This window comes from Canis lupus, chromosome 9 (assembly GCF_048164855.1).
Source record: "Canis lupus baileyi chromosome 9, mCanLup2.hap1, whole genome shotgun sequence".
NCBI classification, from domain to species: Eukaryota; Metazoa; Chordata; class Mammalia; order Carnivora; family Canidae; genus Canis; species Canis lupus.
Window position 1 is genome coordinate 10,468,303 of NC_132846.1, and position 18,415 is coordinate 10,486,717.

Genomic DNA, 18,415 nt, shown 5'->3' on the forward strand with positions numbered 1-18,415 from the left:
CTATCTGAGGACTTTAAAAAGTAAAATGGTAGCAGGCAGACTGGGGAAGGGAACCAGAAGTTGTAGTAGCACCAAATCAGTAATGAGTTTCCCATTTTTTTCTTCTTTGGTATCTCTTGGCAATGAACTCAAAAGCAGCCTGGAAGTTGAGACTGTGCATTGAATGTGAATAGAAAGGCCTCTGAGAGAGAAGCTATTTAGCTAATGAGCCTGAACCCCTTCCCCCCACCGGTGTCAGAGAAACTGAGGGAAAATACTCTGTGCTTTTTTTCTATGATCTTTCTCTCCAGGTAACCCTTAAACAGCAGTGATAGCAATGGTAAAGACTGCTTGGCAGGCACTTAACACTCAGAAGATGGAGAATATTAAAAATAGCAAAAGGAGTTAAAGGGGAAAGGAGAGAAAATGAGTGGGAAATATCACTGAGGGCGACAGAACATGAGAGACTCCCAACTCTGGGAAACGAACAAGGGGTAGTAGAAGAGGAGGTGGGTGGGGGGTTGGGGTGATTGAGTGATGGGCACTGAGGGGGGACTTGACGGGATGAGCACCGGGTAATATACTATATGTTGGCAAATTGAACTCCAATAAAAAAAATATACAAAACAAAACAAAACAACACTCTGATGAAGAAGAGCTTCTCCTTGACCAGAGGAACTCTGGTCAAAGGAGTGTAGGGACGCACCCCACTGTGTCTTTTTCTCAGTATGTCCTCTTGCTGCTTGGCCCTGGTGACAGACATGACCACAGCCATGGTAATTATGTTACAGAGTGAGGAAGCCAATGCCCTGACTTACTAGCCAGAGGACCATTAAATAGGGGCTACTGTGAGATAGAAGGTGTCAGGAAGATCTCAGGGAGGAGGGAGCTCAGGAAAATAATTCCAAAAGGTTGTATTTAAACTCTTGGGCTCAGTCAGAAGTTGGGCATTCTTAAATATATCTCTAGTCAGCTTATCAAAGGCTTTGAGAACAAAACTGTGAGGTAGACCACTTCTCAGACCCTAGACTGCCACTGGGTGGTGCACATAAAAGGTCCAAACAGCAAAGCACGAGTGTTAAAAAGTTAACTGACTTTGGAAACACAGCCTCCAGAAGGCAAGTAGGAATTTGTAGCTTGACTCTAACAGGAATAATTACTATTAAAATCAAGAAACAAATAATGCAATCAATATTCTCTACAAAATTTAAACAAGACCCAAAACCCCACATAATATTCAAAATATTCATGGTAAAATTCCCAAATTCAATATATAGCGAGGGAAGAAACTCTCAGCAGATGGCATAGATATGGAAATTATCAGGAATTTTTTTAAAGATTTTATTTACTTATTAGACAGATATAGAGGGGGTACAAGTAGGGGGGAATGGCAGAGGGAGAGAGAGGCAGAACCATGTTCCTTGCTAAGGACCCTGGGATCATGACCTGAGCCAAAGGTAGCCCAACCAACTGAGCCACCCAGGCATCCCAGAAAGAATTGTAAAGTAGTGATTTTAACTGTATTCCAAGAAGTAATGCCAAATACTGTTGAAATGAATGGAAAGATAAAAAGTCTCAGAAGAGTCATAGAAGACATGAAAACAACCAAAGGTAAAATTTAGAACTGAAAAATACAATAACAAAAAACAGAAACTCACTGGATGGATTAAACAACAAAATGGAATTGACAGATGAATGAATTAGTAAGCTTGAACTTAGATCAACAGAAAGTATCTCATTTGAAAAAAAGAGATTAAAAAAATTAAAGTCTTAGGGATCTGTGGGACAATACCAAAAGGTTAAACATTCATGTCATTGCAGTCCCAGAAAAATAACAGAAAGAATGTGGTCAAGAAAAACTGTTATAAGAAAGAATGAGGAAATACTTTACAAACTTGGCCAAAGATATAACTTAAAGATTCATGAAGCTCAGTGAAACCTAAACAGGATGAGTGCAAAGAAACCCATGCCCAGAAGCACCAGAATCTAACTCTTGAACATAAATGACAAGCAAAAAATCTTGAAAGCTGCCAGAGGAAAATGAAACATTGCATGTATGGCAAATTTCTTATCAGAATCCAGAAAGTAGTGGTCTGAAGGCAGTGGGATATTTTTAAAGTACTAAAAGAAAAGAAATGTCAACCCAGAGTTCTACATTTAGTGAAATTATCCTTTATGAATGGAGGCAAAATAAAGATCTTCTCAGATGAAGGAAAACTAGAGAATCTGTTGCCAGCAAAAATGCTCTTAAAGAAATGTATAAGGGAGCTCTTTTATTGAGTCAAAATGGCATTGGAGGACAATTTGGAATGTCAGCAACGAAGGAAGAGGGATAGAAATAGTAAATATCAGGGTAAACATAATAGATGAATCTCCCCTTAAACTCTTAAAAATGTTTGTGGAAAGCAAAAATTGTAACAGTCTGATGGGGTTTTTAATATATGTAGATGTAATATCTACTACAATTACAACATAAAGAGGAGAGGATAACGGATCTACAAGGCTGTAAACTTTCTATATTGCACTTGAAGTGGTAAAATACTACTTTTACATGCACTGTGAAATGTTAATATGTCTATTATAATCCTTAGATCAGCCACTAACAAAAAAAAATTTTTAAAAATTAAAAAAGATCAGCCACTAACAAAACATTACAAAGAGATATAGTAAACCTCAACAAATAAATAAAAATGGAATACTATAAAATATTCTAATAATTCAATAGAAGGCAGGAAATGAAAAGAAGGGAATAAAGATAGGAAGGAATTAAAAACAAAAGATATCATGGTCAACTCAAATCCAAAAATATCAATAATTATGTTCAATTTAAATTGTCTCAGCACACCAATTAAAAAAAAAGATTTCATAATGATTTTTAAAAATTCAAGGTCCAATCACATTTTATCTACAAGAAACTCCCTTTTTAATATGTGGATATAGGTTTAAAGTAAAAGGATGGAAGAGCATACACCATGTAAAATTAACCAGAAGGATACAGAAGAATTCAACAACACACCAATCAAAAGGATTTAGTTGACCTTTGTAGAACAGTTGACCTTTGTAGCAGAATACATATTCTTTTCAAGTACACGTAACACATTCTCAAGATTGGCCATCTCTTCATCATAACAAATTCAAGAGGAACGGAATCATACAAGATATATTGCCTGATCATAAAGGAATTAAACTAGAAATCAATAACAGTAAGATAACTGCAAAATCTCTCAATAATTAGGAATTAAAGAAATTCTAAATAATCCATGGATTAAAGAGGAAGACTGAAGGGAAATTAGAAAATATTTTAAACTTGGGATCCCCAGGTGACCCAGGGGTTAAGCGCCTGCCTTGGGCCCAGGGCATGATCCTGAGCAAAACAGTCCATGCAGGGAGCCTGCTTCTCCCTCTGCCTTTGTCTGCATCTCTCTCTCTGTGTCTCTCATGAATAAATAAGTAAAATCTTTAAAAATAAATAAAAGAAAATATTTTAAACTTAAGAAAAATTAAAATACAACATATCAATATTTGAGGGATGCAGCTAAGGTAATGCTTGAGGGGAACATTTAGCGATAAAATGCTGTATTAAAAATAAAAATACCAAATCAATAATTGAAGGCATACATTAAGAAATTAGAAAGAATTCCAAAGGAAGCATAAAGAAAATAATATAGATATGATCAATTAAATTTAAAACAAAAAAAGCAGAAAAAAATCATTAAACCTGATTTTTTTTAACAAAGATCAATGAAATTGATACACTAACAAAAGAAAAAAAGAGAGTAATACAAACTGCCAAAATCAGAAATGGAAAACAGAATACCACTAGAGGCTCCACATATTAAAAGGATAACACGGAAATAACACAAGTAAATTCGTGGACCTAAATTTAACAGCTTAAATACAAAGGGTCAAGAAATAAATACCTAAGACTGGAAATACATAAATAACATTTGTCTATGCAGATGATTGATTGTGCGGAAAGTCCCCAAGAATCTACAAAATTCCTAGAACTACTACTAGCAAAACAGTTGAGCAGACACCTTACCAAAAAAGATAAACCAATGGAAAATAAGCAGAGGAAAGATACTCAGTGTGATTATCCATTATGAAATGTAAGTGAAAACCACAACGACATACCACACCACACTGATTAGAATGGTTAAAATAATTTTTTTAAAAAAATTTTATTTATTTTTTCATGAGAGACAGAGAGAGGCAGAGGGAGAAGCAGGCTCCGTGCAGGGAGCCCGACGTGGGACTGGATCCCGGGACTCCAGGATCACGCCCTGGGCAGAAGGCAGGCGCTAAACTGCTGAGCCACCCAAGGATCCCCGGTTAAAATAAAAATTTTAAGAGTGACAGTACTAAGTGCTCATGAGACTGTAGAGCAATTGGAACTTCCATACACTGCCAGTGGAAATTAAAAATGGTACAGACACTCTGAAAAACATTTGTCAGTTTCTGACAAGGTTAACAGACACCCTATGACCCATCAATGCTGCTCATGGGTATCTAATCTAGAGAAATGAAACTAATTTTCACAATCTGTGCATGAATGCATACAGCAGCTCTAACTCAAACTGGAAACAACCTTGATGCCCTGTAACAGGTGAAAGGATATACCAACTTGATACATCCAGACAACTGAGTACTACTCGGCAATACTGAGTCACCCAACAACACAGATGAATCTCATAGGCAAAATGCTGAGGGAAAGGAACCAACCACAGAAGTTTATACGCTCTGTGATTCTGTTTACACGAAATTCTGAGAGAAGCTACTCCGTAGGGAAGGAAAGTAAATTAGTGTTGGCCAGGGTTAGACGTTGGAGTGAGCTTGACTGCAAAGGAGTATCATTAAAAAGTGGGGTTTTTTTGGAGTGACAGGACTATTCTGTATTCCGAATGTGATGATAGTTACATTAATCTTATGTGTTAAAACTTATTTAAAAAGGTAAACCAAAAAATTCAATTTTATTATAAAAAATGAAATTACTTGTTCTTCATCTGCTCATAATTCAGTGTGGAACACTGGAAACAAACTGTAGCCCTTTCCTGCATCAATTTCCTTAGCTCAGAGATCTACTTTTTTATTGCTTTACTCATAGGATTAATGAGAGAATGTTTGTGAAATGTTTTGAGCGCCTTAAAGGGAAGTTGCTATGCAAATATAAAATGTTTTTATCATTACCCAGGCCCTAGTTTTTCTTTTGCTTTTAACATGAAGCTTATGATCATCTTCATTTTCACATTATTTTTAATGAATTGTAACAATAAGATGTGGTAGCCAAGATATAAAATGAAGCCCATGCGTTAACAGGCTAAAACTTTGTAATTAGAATTTAAACCATCAGTCTGTCTAACAATAATTGGCTCTAATGATTATTTCACTTTGTACACAAGCTACAATTTTATCAAGTCCCAATGTGGCTTATTCTTCAAGTCACTATCTCCTTTGAGATGTTCTTAGCTTATCTGGGTGTCTGAAGAAAGAGAATCAAGTGTGAGGAAGAAATTCACATCTTGAAAATAAAAGAGTACTCTGTCTTCAAAAGGAAGTAATGAGAGTATAGCTATTTTAATTTGGACTCTGCTTATATTATTTTTTAAAAAGCCTTTTACTCTCTAGGAACAAAAGTGTGACTTAAAGCTAATATTTAAATTCTTAGAAACTCCCCCCCCCCGAGTTTTCTTTCTTTCTTAAGTGCAAAATAAAGAATCCCCTAATTCCCCATACAGAAATTGCCAATAGCTTCCTACTTATTTTGGGACAAAGTGTGAATTCTTCTTCCTGATTTTTGAGGTTTTTTGATAATTTAGCTCTATTTAGCCTGGACAGTCTTACTGCCCAGGTCTACCTTCATATTAACCCTTTACTTCATCAGGAGCATTTCCTCTATTCACATCAGGTTCTTCTGACTTCTGCATCTTTACTCAAGTGATTGATTCCTCCTGCCCCTCACCTCAGTCTAAAGGGGTGAAAGCTCTGGCACACAATCCAGTTGGATATTATACTTGAGACCTAATATGCGTCACACTCAGGCATTTGCCTCTAACTATCCTGGTCTCTGTGGAAGCTAGTGGAATCCCACAGCCAACCAATTCCTGACAGTTATCTGCCTTCAAGAATGGAGGCAAAATTATGAGAAGAAAATAAAATCTCCTTGACAATTGAGATCAGTTAAGTGCCCAGAGCTCAAGTAAAGCCCAACCACTGTTCTCAGACTAAGCTACACTAAAATATTTCAAAAGGAGAGATCTGGCGGTTTGGGGGCTTATTAAAAACACTACCAGCAGCAGCAGCAGCAGCAGCAGCAGCAGGATAGTTGTAGATTCTTCCATTTCCCAGAAAAAAACTAAATCTTAATTCAAAATTTCACCATTTCACTTAAGACACAGAAAGTTCTGCAGCAAATGTTCACAGTTTTCAGCAGATTAGCTGGTAGCCAGATTCACTTGAAGAAACCATCTATTGTCAAACGTTCCTGGACACAATCTTTGACACAAAGGAGGTCAGGGAAGGATGTGATTTTCCCTTTTTCAAAATAGCATTTGCCCCAGAGAATTAGGAACATAAAGAGAAAAAAGTGTGCATCACTGGCACCTTGTTGACATTCAAATTAAACCATGCTTTCATAAAATCTATGAATTAGGAGATAAATTTGAAGTCACATTGTCTAGCTTCCTGTTTTATTATCGAAACAAGAAATGAATTTCAAAGAGGTGATACTAATTCCTGAAATTCTGTGATCCAAAATCTGTGGATTACATAGAATTCTTATTGGATAATAGTTTATTAATTTTTGAACCCCACAGCTTTTGTAACATTAAGGAATTTGAATGTATCTTATAGATAACTGGGAGCAGAGTCTTTGAGAAGATTTTAGAACTTGTGAGTAAACGGATGAAAGCAATTTTGGTGAAGATAAATCTGGCAGTGGTATACAGAGTAGATGGGAGGGAGGAGAGCCAGAAGGAAAAAGGTTCCACTCAGAAGAAGTCTACAGTGCAGCAGATTTGAAGGTGAAGACGGTAATGCTGATTTTAGACATGTTGAATTTAGGTCATGGTGGGATCTTTAGATAGATGGAGTCTATAAATTCACAGAGAGAGGAAACTGGATTGTTGAGAGTTTAGGGTAGCCAATATGGATTTGGAAATAAATCATAGGAGGATAAAACACTGAAAAAGAAAATAAGAAAAACTCTGGCAAATGCAAACAGAAGTAGGGTAGAGGAGAAAATTAACACCTCTTGACCTGCAATGGGTGCCAGCAATTTGCTAAGAAATTTACATACTTAGTTATCCCAACTGCACTTTAAATGCTCATGAGGAGACTCCGAGACTTTCAAGTAGTTTGTCTAAATTCACCTAAAAAAGGCTTGGGGTTGGGATTTGGATCTATGCCTATTAACTTCAAAGTTCACACCCCGTTCAGTAGCCTATCAAAACAAATGGAGGCAGGACCGCAGAGAAAACAGGTCATAGGAAAAATGGACAGCAACCACATCTATCTTTCACCTGCTATACTCCCAGCACATAGAAAGTGGTCAAGAGTAGTTGCTGAGTAACTAAAGAATACCAAACCACTATTGATGGCTATATTGATGTCTCGAGCCAGGTATGCACTGAATTGTATGTTGGTGTTGTTTTATTTAGTTTCTCACAACACTCCTGAAGATATGAGTTTTCATGGTCACCCAGAACTAAGGCCACAGTTAGTCTGTCCCCACATTTGGGTTTCTAATCTCTAAGCTATATTGAGAAAATCCATCACTTTTGAGTTAGAGGCCACTGATGACTTTTGTGAAAAGAGATTCATTAATGATAAAAATGAAAATTTTATTCCATGGGACATAAACACAGAAGCCAAAGGGGAAAAAAGTGAGAATATTGCCAGAGAAAGAATAGACAGAAATTAGATATTTGCTAAAGGGAGAAGCAAGGTTCAAGTTGATTTGTTTATACTGTTTTGTTCAAAGTGGGAAGCTGAGCCTGTTTTAAGTCAAAGGGTAATTTGTTGGTAGATACTAAAAATATCTAACAAAAAAGGAGGTCTTTAAAGAGATGCAGGAGAGCAAAAAAGATGTAAGACGTAGGTCAAATGCATGGTTAAAGGATGAATAGGAGTAAAGGCAAGGGAGTGGGGGGGGGACAACAGTCTTTTGGGTAATGTGTAAAGGCTGGGATGAAGGAATCTGTTCCCTTTTGGCAATGAAAGCAATGGGCCCTTCTCCACGGGCCTGGGTGTATCTTCAAATGAACCAGTACTTGGTTTCTTAAAACAAGTCCAAACAAATGGAATACAAACATAATCACATCACAGGGGTAGTCAAACTTAACATTGGTTGGATAATGGTTGAAGAGGAGACAGATGGCTTTCGTAATTTCACTGTTGCACTTATTTTACACATTTAATACAATGGTTCACTATATATATCTCCAAATAGTCTCCATCAGCGTGAGTATTCACTAAACACAAAGATGATCTCTTCCTTGGGGACATATGGACATATCAAAAACATCAGTGATCAAAATATTTTTCTTAGCCCTCTTGCTAAGGCTAAATGCAAGAACAGTGGCAGTTTGTGCTGATGGTTCAGGACACCTAAGACCAGCAATTTTTATGGCATCATAGGTGGGCTGATGATGTATTGCCCTGTGACAATGGCAAAGGACACAACCTCCCGAAGACATGCTTTTGTCATTTCCCTTATTTTTGTTAGAATCAGAAGGTACTTTTGCATCAAAAATGTCGGGCTGCCTTTTGAATTAAACAGACTTCGGACCTGCCCGTATCAATTTCATGCTATGAGATCCCACTGACGTGAAGACTAGACAACTTTATGGATGATATTTAGCATAGAACATGGGTGCTCATTCAATGAAATTGGATTCTTTGCAGCATCACTGATATTTTGAGTGGAAGAAAAGTGGCATGACTTTCAGCGGTCCCCCTTTTCTCTGAACATTGGAAGTTTTTTCAATGTGCTTGATGACACTGTGCTTGATGACACTGCACGGTAGGTTGTGTCAATAGCATTGCAGCACAGATGTCCTTTTGACACAGCTATTCTGTGTAGCTCTAGTCATATCCATTACAAAATGCTGGAATGGTTGGTAAGGCTGATGCCTAAGAGGCTGAAATCATTCTCTCTTCATAGTATTTTCTACTGTTGTCTACTTCATTTTTGAACTTCTTCCTTTGGCTTCTGTAATATTGCTTCATTTAATTCCATTTTAAATCATTCCTTTCCAATTTTCCTTTCATTCAGACTGAACTTTCCATATTGGTATTTTTTAAGTTTGTGTCCCAAGATTACTTCCATCTCATTCTATCCCCAAGGATCCAAGTCATTCTAATCAACATGTGGTGGGTTTTTGACTTATAAGTCTGTACCTTCAACTCCAGAATTCTTTCCTAAGCTCCAGGCACATATCTAAATGCCTTCAGGATATCCCAAACTTGGTGTCCTATAGAACTTTATATTCAACATGTTCGAACATGAACTCACTCTTTCTAAGGCTCTTACTCCTTTTGATTAATAGTTCTATCAATCATCCAAGCCCAAACCTAGGATTCATTCCGGCTTTCTTTAAATTACACATTTAAATTCTATTTACAACTGTTTTGTGTCAGCTAATAGTTTAGCTGATCTTTTGGCTCACTCCTTGTTCTGGCTTCTATCCAGACTTTGTCCTGCTGGTAGAGTGAATTCTATGATGCTGCTTACTCTTCTGCTTTAAATTTTCTTTTCTTTTTTTTTTTTTTTGGATGCCTTTTATTTTTTTAAAGATTTTTTTTAATTTATTTTTTATTGGTGTTCAATTTACTAACATACAGAATAACACCCAGTGCCCGTCACCCATTCACTCCCACCCCCCGCCCTCCTCCCCTTCTACCACCCCTGGTTCGTTTCCCAGAGTTAGCAGTCTTTACGTTCTGTCTCCCTTTCTGAGGTTCCTCAAACAGTTAAAAATATACCTGCCCTACGACCCAGCAATTGCACTGTTGGGGATTTACCCCAAAGATACAAATGCAATGAAACGCCGGGACACCTGCACCCCGATGTTTATAGCAGCAATGGCCACGATAGCCAAACTGTGGAAGGAGCCTCGGTGTCCAACGAAAGATGAATGGATAAAGAAGATGTGGTTTATGTATACAATGGAATATTACTCAGCTATTAGAAATGACAAATACCCACCATTTGCTTTAAATTTTCAATTGGTGTTCTGAGACATAAATTTTAAACCCTTTAGATAGGGGATAAATAGTACTAGAACAGAATAAGGAATAGGTATTAATACAAAATAGTGACTAACCAATGGAAAGATCCAACTACTACCCCCATCCATAAATACTGTGTAGTCTTAACATACTTACCTAAAACATTCAAATGTCTCACAACACATAAAATTCTTCCATCTATTTATAACATTTCTGTTACGTAGTAATAGTAATACACAATACTTTGTCATTTTGCTACAAAGAAAAACATCCCACATTACCCACTCCACACCCCAATGTCTGTTAAGTCCAGTATTACTTTTCTCTTTCCCAGGTTGTAAAACTTGACCTCAGTTGGCTTTCTCCTTAGGAATTATTTTCCAGTCTTTATGTGTTTTTGTAGTTCACATTAGAATCTTCTTGTTTCGATAATATTCAAAGAAATTAGAGCCATTATCATAATTCGTTCTGGTTTTATACTGACTAAATCAGGAAGCTACATTGAGATTGCCATTTGTAATATTCTTACTTAGGCCTCCAACTTTCCTGTTTGGCTTTGGTTATTTTTCTCTTTGAGAGCTCTTTTCTCTACTGGAGAGCAGATGATATGAAAGACAAATACTCCATTATGCTTTGAAACATACTTTTAGGCCTCACAGTAGTTCAAGTTAAATTCTAAACCATGAGACCTTTTCTGCTTTTTTTGAGCAGATACCTCTGTTCCTATGTGGCCTGAAAGTAAATGAAAATGATTCAGCCAGGTGAACACATTCTTTGACAAGAATATTTATTTATTATTATTGAAAAATACACAAAGGCAAAAGGTTGCTTAGCTGCTGATTTTCCATAGTACAGAGGGTATTGTAAGAAAGGAGGAAATATCTGTCATATATGGCAGTTTACATTTCTAAGGCATTTAGGCTTATGAGTAGTAGGTGCACCTAGGTCCACTTATTTGACTTTAAACATACTGAGGCACACCAGGCAGGCGAAGGATTTGAAACTATACAGTAAACTCTTCCATGCACCTGTGTCTAGGATTGTACAGCCACTTCCCATCCCCCATCATTATTTTTTTTTTTCCACATGAGTTTTGGAGTTGTTCATAGAACTGATAATAATCTACTCTTCAAGAGTTTGCTTGTAACGACAACGCCAACGGGACACATAGAACAGAACTACTTCACAGACAGGTTCTGTAGACTCTTACCAAATTGAGGCTCCAGTAAGAAAAACACCAATTTGCAAAGGCACAGTGGAGACAGGTTTAATGCATTAAATACAACATGAATCATTCACAATAACAAGTTTAGTGTTTCAGGGAACTTTTGTTAATACAACACAGTTGGTCACACAAAATACAAATGCTTCTGTTGATTTGTCTTGGCAACTCAGATACATCAACAGTGCTAACAGTTTAACAGCTTTGTTCTCATCTGACAGAAAATAATGGCAGTTCTGCAAGGCAAATGTTAAACCTGACCGTATGTATTTATTAATTCCACAGTGTTTTGACAGATTATAGGGGATAGAACTCAGAGGATGCTGACACGCTCACTGAGGGCTTTCATCTCTGTTTCTTCAGTTTCAGGACCCTCACTGTGGCTCGCACTTGGAGTGATCAGGTGAGCCGGGTACCGCAGCCCCTGCTCCCCTGCATACTGCTCCCACCGCAAGTCGTCGCTCTCGTGGGTGATGTAGCGTTCCCCGATTTTGCACTCTAGCTCTCGCAAATCTAACCAGGTCTGATAATCCTGAGGAATAAATTTCAAAATATTACCACAAAGATGATCACAACTCATTAAAATACTGTTTTGTTTCTGTTCCCACAACTGATGAGTTATCCTTCTTCCTTCTACTCCATCAGTGCTGTGTCTCTCATCAGGCACCCTGAAGTGCCAACAACAGCACCAAAGCCTTCCTGCTTACCTAAACTCTGCAGATGTATACTGTTTGTATGATACCGTGCATCACAGAGTGGGCAATTAGGGCTTGCAGTCAAACAATTAGGAACACTGGTAGTCCTTTGAAATTTAATGCCTATGAATAATCCTTTGGTATTTCATAGTATCATTTCCTAAAATTTAAGTTTAAGGTGAAGATAAATATAGAAGAGGAAACAAATGCATGCATATACTTTATACTTGCCATGCATTTGTTCCATAAATTTTAGCCCAGGATTTAAAAATGCAGACTCCAAATGAGTACAGTGCATGACCAGATGGGCATCTGCTTGGACATTTATCAGGATTATACATACAGATGCTCTTGAAATCTGGTCCTTGGAGTTTTATAATGACCCTTAGATTTTTTGTTTTTCTGTTTTTATTTTTGGTGCATGTGTAAGTGTGTGCATGTGCTTGTGTGTGTTTGGTATATTTCTTCCCTGTCAAATATTCTTGTTAGAGAGATTTAGAAACATCAAATTGTTATTAAATCCTCAGAAGTTGCATGCATTTTGGCAAACAAATTGATATGAGAATAACGCTTTTAAGAATATAACAAAAGATTTTTCAATATAATATCAAAATCTTGTAAATATTTACAAGTCCATCTGATTGGGAAAATGTCCAGTGATTGATGTTTACCTGTAGCCAAGGATGACTCAAGGTCTTATCCACGCTATAGCGCTTTCTCATTTTTACTTGCAGCAAGTTATTGATAAGATCAATGGCTGAAAAAAATTCAATTATTGATAAAAATAGATGACAAATATGGAACACATGCATAATTCACTTACAGTTTATTTCACATCAGCGATTTCACAGTTAGAGGCAGTATAGTGCTATCAGGCACTAGAACCTGAAGAAAATACTCTTGAGAATTCTAAAACCTTGGCCTTCATTTTATTTTGGATATTAAAAAGTGAAATTGAAAACAATTATGGAAGAGGAAGTCTGAGTCTTTTGTGATTATGATGTGAATTTCTCTCGGTCTGGTCTTTAATGCATCTTTCTAGGAGTTTTGTTTAAATGTACATCATTTAACTATTTCTTATACTAATTGCAGGATACAACTAATATCTAAGAGAAAGCATTTATTAATTTTGTTATAAAATGTATTTAAAGCTTAAGTACACATAATGGGCTTTATAGTCTTGAATCAAACGACAGACCTCTGGACACCAAATTTAAAGGAATAAAATAAAATATAACATGGGCCAAGACTCAGGATAAACTCACAGCCTGAATACTCATGGCTCAATAGGAAAACACTCATGTCTCTTTCACTTTGCTTATTAAAATATCCAATGAATTGGATATTATATCAGCCTTCACTGTTTCCTAGGGGAAGACAGGAAAGAAATATGTCTAACAAGAATTATTCTATGAGGTTAGAACCAGTCTGTCCAGCTAAGCACTCTGATTCCGATTGGGACTCCTGCAGAGTGTAATTTGGGGTGGGGAAGTAATTCTTTCAGTTATCTAGTTTACAAAGCATCTGAGTTACTTACAGTACTATGTGATAGACCTTTTCCTCACCTTTGTAAAAATTATATTTTCAGCCGAGGTTATTATTTAATATTATTTAATATTATTTAATGAACTCACTACTATACTTTCTACTCATTCTTGTAATAACTTCCCATTTTTCTTTCACCTTAGCATTTTCTTTCCAAAAAAGAGCTTGGTGAAATCTGCCAAACCAACAGAAGCACTCACATTTCACCAGTTAATTTCTACCCTTAACCATATCCTGGCCATCAGATTTCCTGAGGGATCGATCTTTCCCCTCCAAATCTTAATCAAATAGATAGCTGATATAAAAAATGCAAATTAATTCCCCAACTACTATAACCACCAAGTCCTGAATCAGGTGGCTCTGACTGTACTGTATGGTCTACATCAACCTGTATGGCTCTGAAAATTCAGGTGGTCACAGGAGTCCAGAGGCAACTGGGACAAAGACTGCTTCAAATAGAATGAATTGGAATCTTCCTCATTACCAGGCAAAGAGAAATTATTTCTATAGTCTCTTGGTAATTCAGAATTTCTATCTCTTTGATATCAGTCTTCCAAGTATTTGTCTGTATGCTTGAATGGCTGGAGAATCAAACACCTAAGAATTCTTTGATAGGAGAAAGTAAATGCAATAACACATTTAAATGCTCTCTAGGCTACTACCCCCTTGCCTGAGCTAGGATACCCTGGGAAACACAGTACTTAGTACCATTTCAAATTCCACACATGTGTTCCCAGAGAGCTTTTGAAAGTATAGTTCTCTCAGTGAACTGTGCATTGGGCATGTGCTTTAAAACATCCATTCACATGATTTACTCACTGGTGAGTAAAGTGCACCTTCCATTCTTGCTGCTGTGAAGTCACAGAGCAAAAATGGAGGATGAGGGCAGACAGGAGAGCTTATGTGTTACTGTAAGTGCACCACAGCATTACGCTTCCCCAGACCCTGCAGGCAATAAACACATATTACTAATTCACTCATTCTGCTTTGAATTCTATAATTAGGAAGGTAGGAGTACAGTAACTCAACAAAAGGGCTGGTTTGTGCCCAAATGCACCCCAGCAGTGAACCACACTGCCTAATGCGGAGGGAAGTACTGCCAGAGGAGAAACTAAGTGTCTGAAGGGAATGGAATATGTGGAGATGAGAATTTTTTTCTGCTGAATGAAGCACACAATCACGAGTCTGACTACAGCCTCAGTACCCAGGCGATGTGAATAAACACAGCAAAATAATGGCAAGTACATCCAAGAGAAAATAGTTTAGGATATAAGGAGAGAATTAGAAGGGATATATATGTGTGTATAAATATGTATGTGTATTTGTATGTTAATTTTTTAAAATTTTTATTTATCTTTTGAGAAAGAGAGTGAAAGAGATAGAGAAAGAGCATGAGCTGGGGGAAGGAAGGGGCAGAGGGAGAAGCAGACTCTCCTTAGAGCAGGGAGCCCAGCACGGGGCTTGATTCCGGGACTACAGGATCACCTGAGCCGAAGGCAGACACTTAACTGACTGAGCCACCAGGTGCCCCATTTGTGTGTTTATAAATATATTTTGTGGCTCTTGGTAGAAAAAAAAACGGGAATAACCAACTTTGGGCACTCAGTGTTACTCAGAAAATAGGTCCATCATTAGTGCTTGAGAGCTCCATTCTACTTGTCACTGTTTCTGGAACTCTTAAAACATCTTTTTTATTAATCAAGTCATACAATCCAGCATTAACTATACTATCCAAAATGCCTTTCACTAAACCCATTTTTAAAAGAAATTCTGAAGTTTTGTGTGAACAATGTCCTTTTTTTTAAGATTTTATTTATTTATTCATAGACACACAGAGACAGAGACACAGGCAGAGGGAGAGGGAGAAGCAGGCTCCATGCGGGGAGCCTGACGTGGGATTCGATCCCAGGTCTCCAGGATCACACCCCAGGCTAGGCGGCGCCAAACTGCTTCGCCACCAGGGCTGTCCTGAACAATGTTCTTTTTATTGGCTATGTTCCTCACATGTGTCAACCATTCACTTATCTGTTCATTCACCAAATCTTCCCTAAGGAATTACTGTTGGGAATTATTTAGGGAACAAAAGAGTTAATGATAAAGCTCTAACTCTAAAAAGCTCCCAATCTAGTTGCAAAGGCAAAATATGAGTTTGCATGCATGTGTGCACATGCGCACACACACACACATACACACACACATTCACACACTAGAGATAGTCTCCAACAGTCCTATTTCATAGGTCAATGAGTTACATGATACTAGTGACAAGAATTCGTTTCTCCTCTATTGTGCCCCAAACTGTCTTTTTATAACTAACCCACGTTAACTTGGTCCTGTTCTATATGATAGTTTTTCAAGTCTTAGTGATAGTAATTCACCTTTGCTTCACCTTCTCAGTTTCTCAGTCTTCCTGGGCACCCTTATTTTGACATTCACTAGCTTTTCTTCAATGTTCCTATTCATTGTTGACAAAATTTTTTCATAATTAACTGACTTATTTTGTAGACACAGATATTATTCAGGTAGCCTGGAATTGAGGGTGTTTTAAATTTCACATTCATATCAATAGATAGTCCTGATAACAACCCTATGAAAGTAATTATCTTCATTGCCACTTTATATAAAAGGAAAATGTCATGTAACTTGGCCAAAGTCAGATAGCTCCTGAACTGAGGCTTAAATCCAGTGGTCTGGCTCCAAAACCTCTGCTCTTAAAGACTATGCCATATAGCAACCAGATCAAAGTATTAACTCATTATTAACTGATACTAATATTAAAAATTAAATTGATTTTTTCTAATTATGAAGTTAAATTCTTCTTAATTATGTTTCCACTACACTTATATGTTCTTTTGTGCAGGAGTATATAGACACCTCTGTGAATTTAATGAATTTAGCTCAACGTTTTGGCATTCAAAGACCATTCTGCATGTGGTAGGAGCCCCTTCTATCACAAGGGCTAAATGTCCTAACTTCCTACCACGTCCAAACTGAATGAGTGTATCAGCTATGTATTATGAGTGTATCAGCTATGTATTAATTAGATTATCAGGAACATTTTTTGGTCAGGAAAATGCTTTAGTATCAGGTTGGATGACTCTATCCTAGATCGCACTCCCAACTGCCATGCCTACTGATTATTCTTTGAGCAAGGCTGACAAAAAAAAAAAAAAAAAAAAAAAAAAAAAAAAAAGACGAGGTTGCCTCCCAGGAGAACTGTCATCCAGTTCATATTTTATCATCTTTCCCAAAGATTCCTGGGGGAGATTTTCCCAAATGTTTTATTTTAGTCAAGGCACATCAGTCTTCAGCAGTATTCATTCTACCATTCTACTTATTTAAAAAGAAAATTCAAGTATCCTAGAAAAAATTTAAGTAAACTAATACTAATACTGACTTTTAGTCATTTCCTTCTAAAGGCCAGAATTTGTTTTCTACATGTTTGCACACTATTTACTCAATTGTTCAGTCTAGGATTTTGTCAAGGATAAATGTTAAGCTTCCTGTTTAAAGACTTCAGAATTCATTCTTTCCTCTTTTCAGAAATTCAGGAAACTGGCCTAAGTATCTTAGCATCTCGTTTTATCCATGATTTATGAAAAATTACTCACAATGGCTCTAACAGCATCACTGCAAGCTTCTTTAACATACAGTCCTGAACGTTCATCATATTTATAGCGGCCATTGAGCATCCTCCCTCTTGTGATACCCCAGGTATTAGCTTCCAGCAGATACTGCTAGGTGTAAGGGTATAGAAGATCCAAGCTAAGGGAAGGGGAAGCCAGTAACAAATGAGCAAAAAAGACTAGTAAAACTAGAGTAGCCCCAGCCTCCAAAAGAGAGCAGGCAATCAGAAGAAAAGTCCAGATGGGAGACTCAATTCCAGCTCCCAAACTTAAATCAAGACTAAATGATCTGATCTAGAAGGAATGCAGGGGATGAGGAAGAGGGAGAGAAAATGGGAGAGACAGATACAAAGCTGGGCCAGTCTGTGAATCTCTCTCAAAACTAAGCAAAGGAGACAGGGAGTATGTTCTGGCTATAGGAAACAGGAGGAAAGAAAAGGACTGCAGAAGAAGGAAATGTCAGAAGGAAAGGTGGCATGCTGGCACAGCAGCAGAGCAGGATGCCATTGCCCAAGGGGGAAGACAGAAAAAGGCAGAAACTCCACATTCCCCAGAGCTCCAGGAGCAGGAGCATCTGCAGCCTAAAAGGTCTCTGAGACCCAAGAGAAATGGATATTGGAGAAGGAGATAATGTCTCAGAAAATTTGGTATCTTGTACTTCTTTCTCTAGATACAGCAAAAAGTATATAATCAAATACCTGCCTTTCTTTATTTTTTTAAAGATTTATTTATTTATTTGAGAGAAAGAGAGAGGGTGCAGGAGCATGCAAGTGGGAGGTGGGAGTAGGGGGTGGAGGGCAGCATAGGGAGAAGCAGGCTCCCTATAGGGAACCCAATGTGGAGCTCAATCCCAGAATTCCAGGATCATGACTTGAGCCAAAGGCAGACACTCAACCAGTTGAGCCACCCAGGCGTCCTTAAATACCTGCCTTTCAAGAGTTGAACAACACGACACAGTGCTGGTTTCCATAGTTTTGGGCAATCAGCAGTTGCCATCTTACCGTTTTAAATAGCTGACACTGGCCAGGGCTAATGCTCTGCAGGAAATCCTCTATCCCTTGGGTTATATTTTTTTGTTTCACACTCTCCTCCCTTTATTCTCTCAGTATGAAGACTTCCCC

The 18,415-nt window shown here is 37.5% G+C and overlaps 1 protein-coding gene across 5 annotated transcripts in view; it reads right to left on the bottom strand.

The window, feature by feature from the left end:
* Positions 1–10,976: 10,976 nt before the first annotated feature.
* Positions 10,977–18,415, bottom strand: part of PRKD1 (protein kinase D1) — a 329,820-nt gene continuing 322,381 nt past the window's right edge. For all 5 annotated transcript variants that reach the window (XM_072838104.1, XM_072838103.1, XM_072838107.1 and 2 more), the window contains 2 exons: positions 12,795–12,880; positions 10,977–11,960 (listed from right to left, as the gene is read on the bottom strand). In XM_072838104.1, coding sequence (XP_072694205.1) covers positions 11,742–11,960; positions 12,795–12,880 — 305 coding nt within the window. In that variant the 3' untranslated portion in view covers positions 10,977–11,741. The remainder of the gene's footprint in view (positions 11,961–12,794; positions 12,881–18,415) is intronic.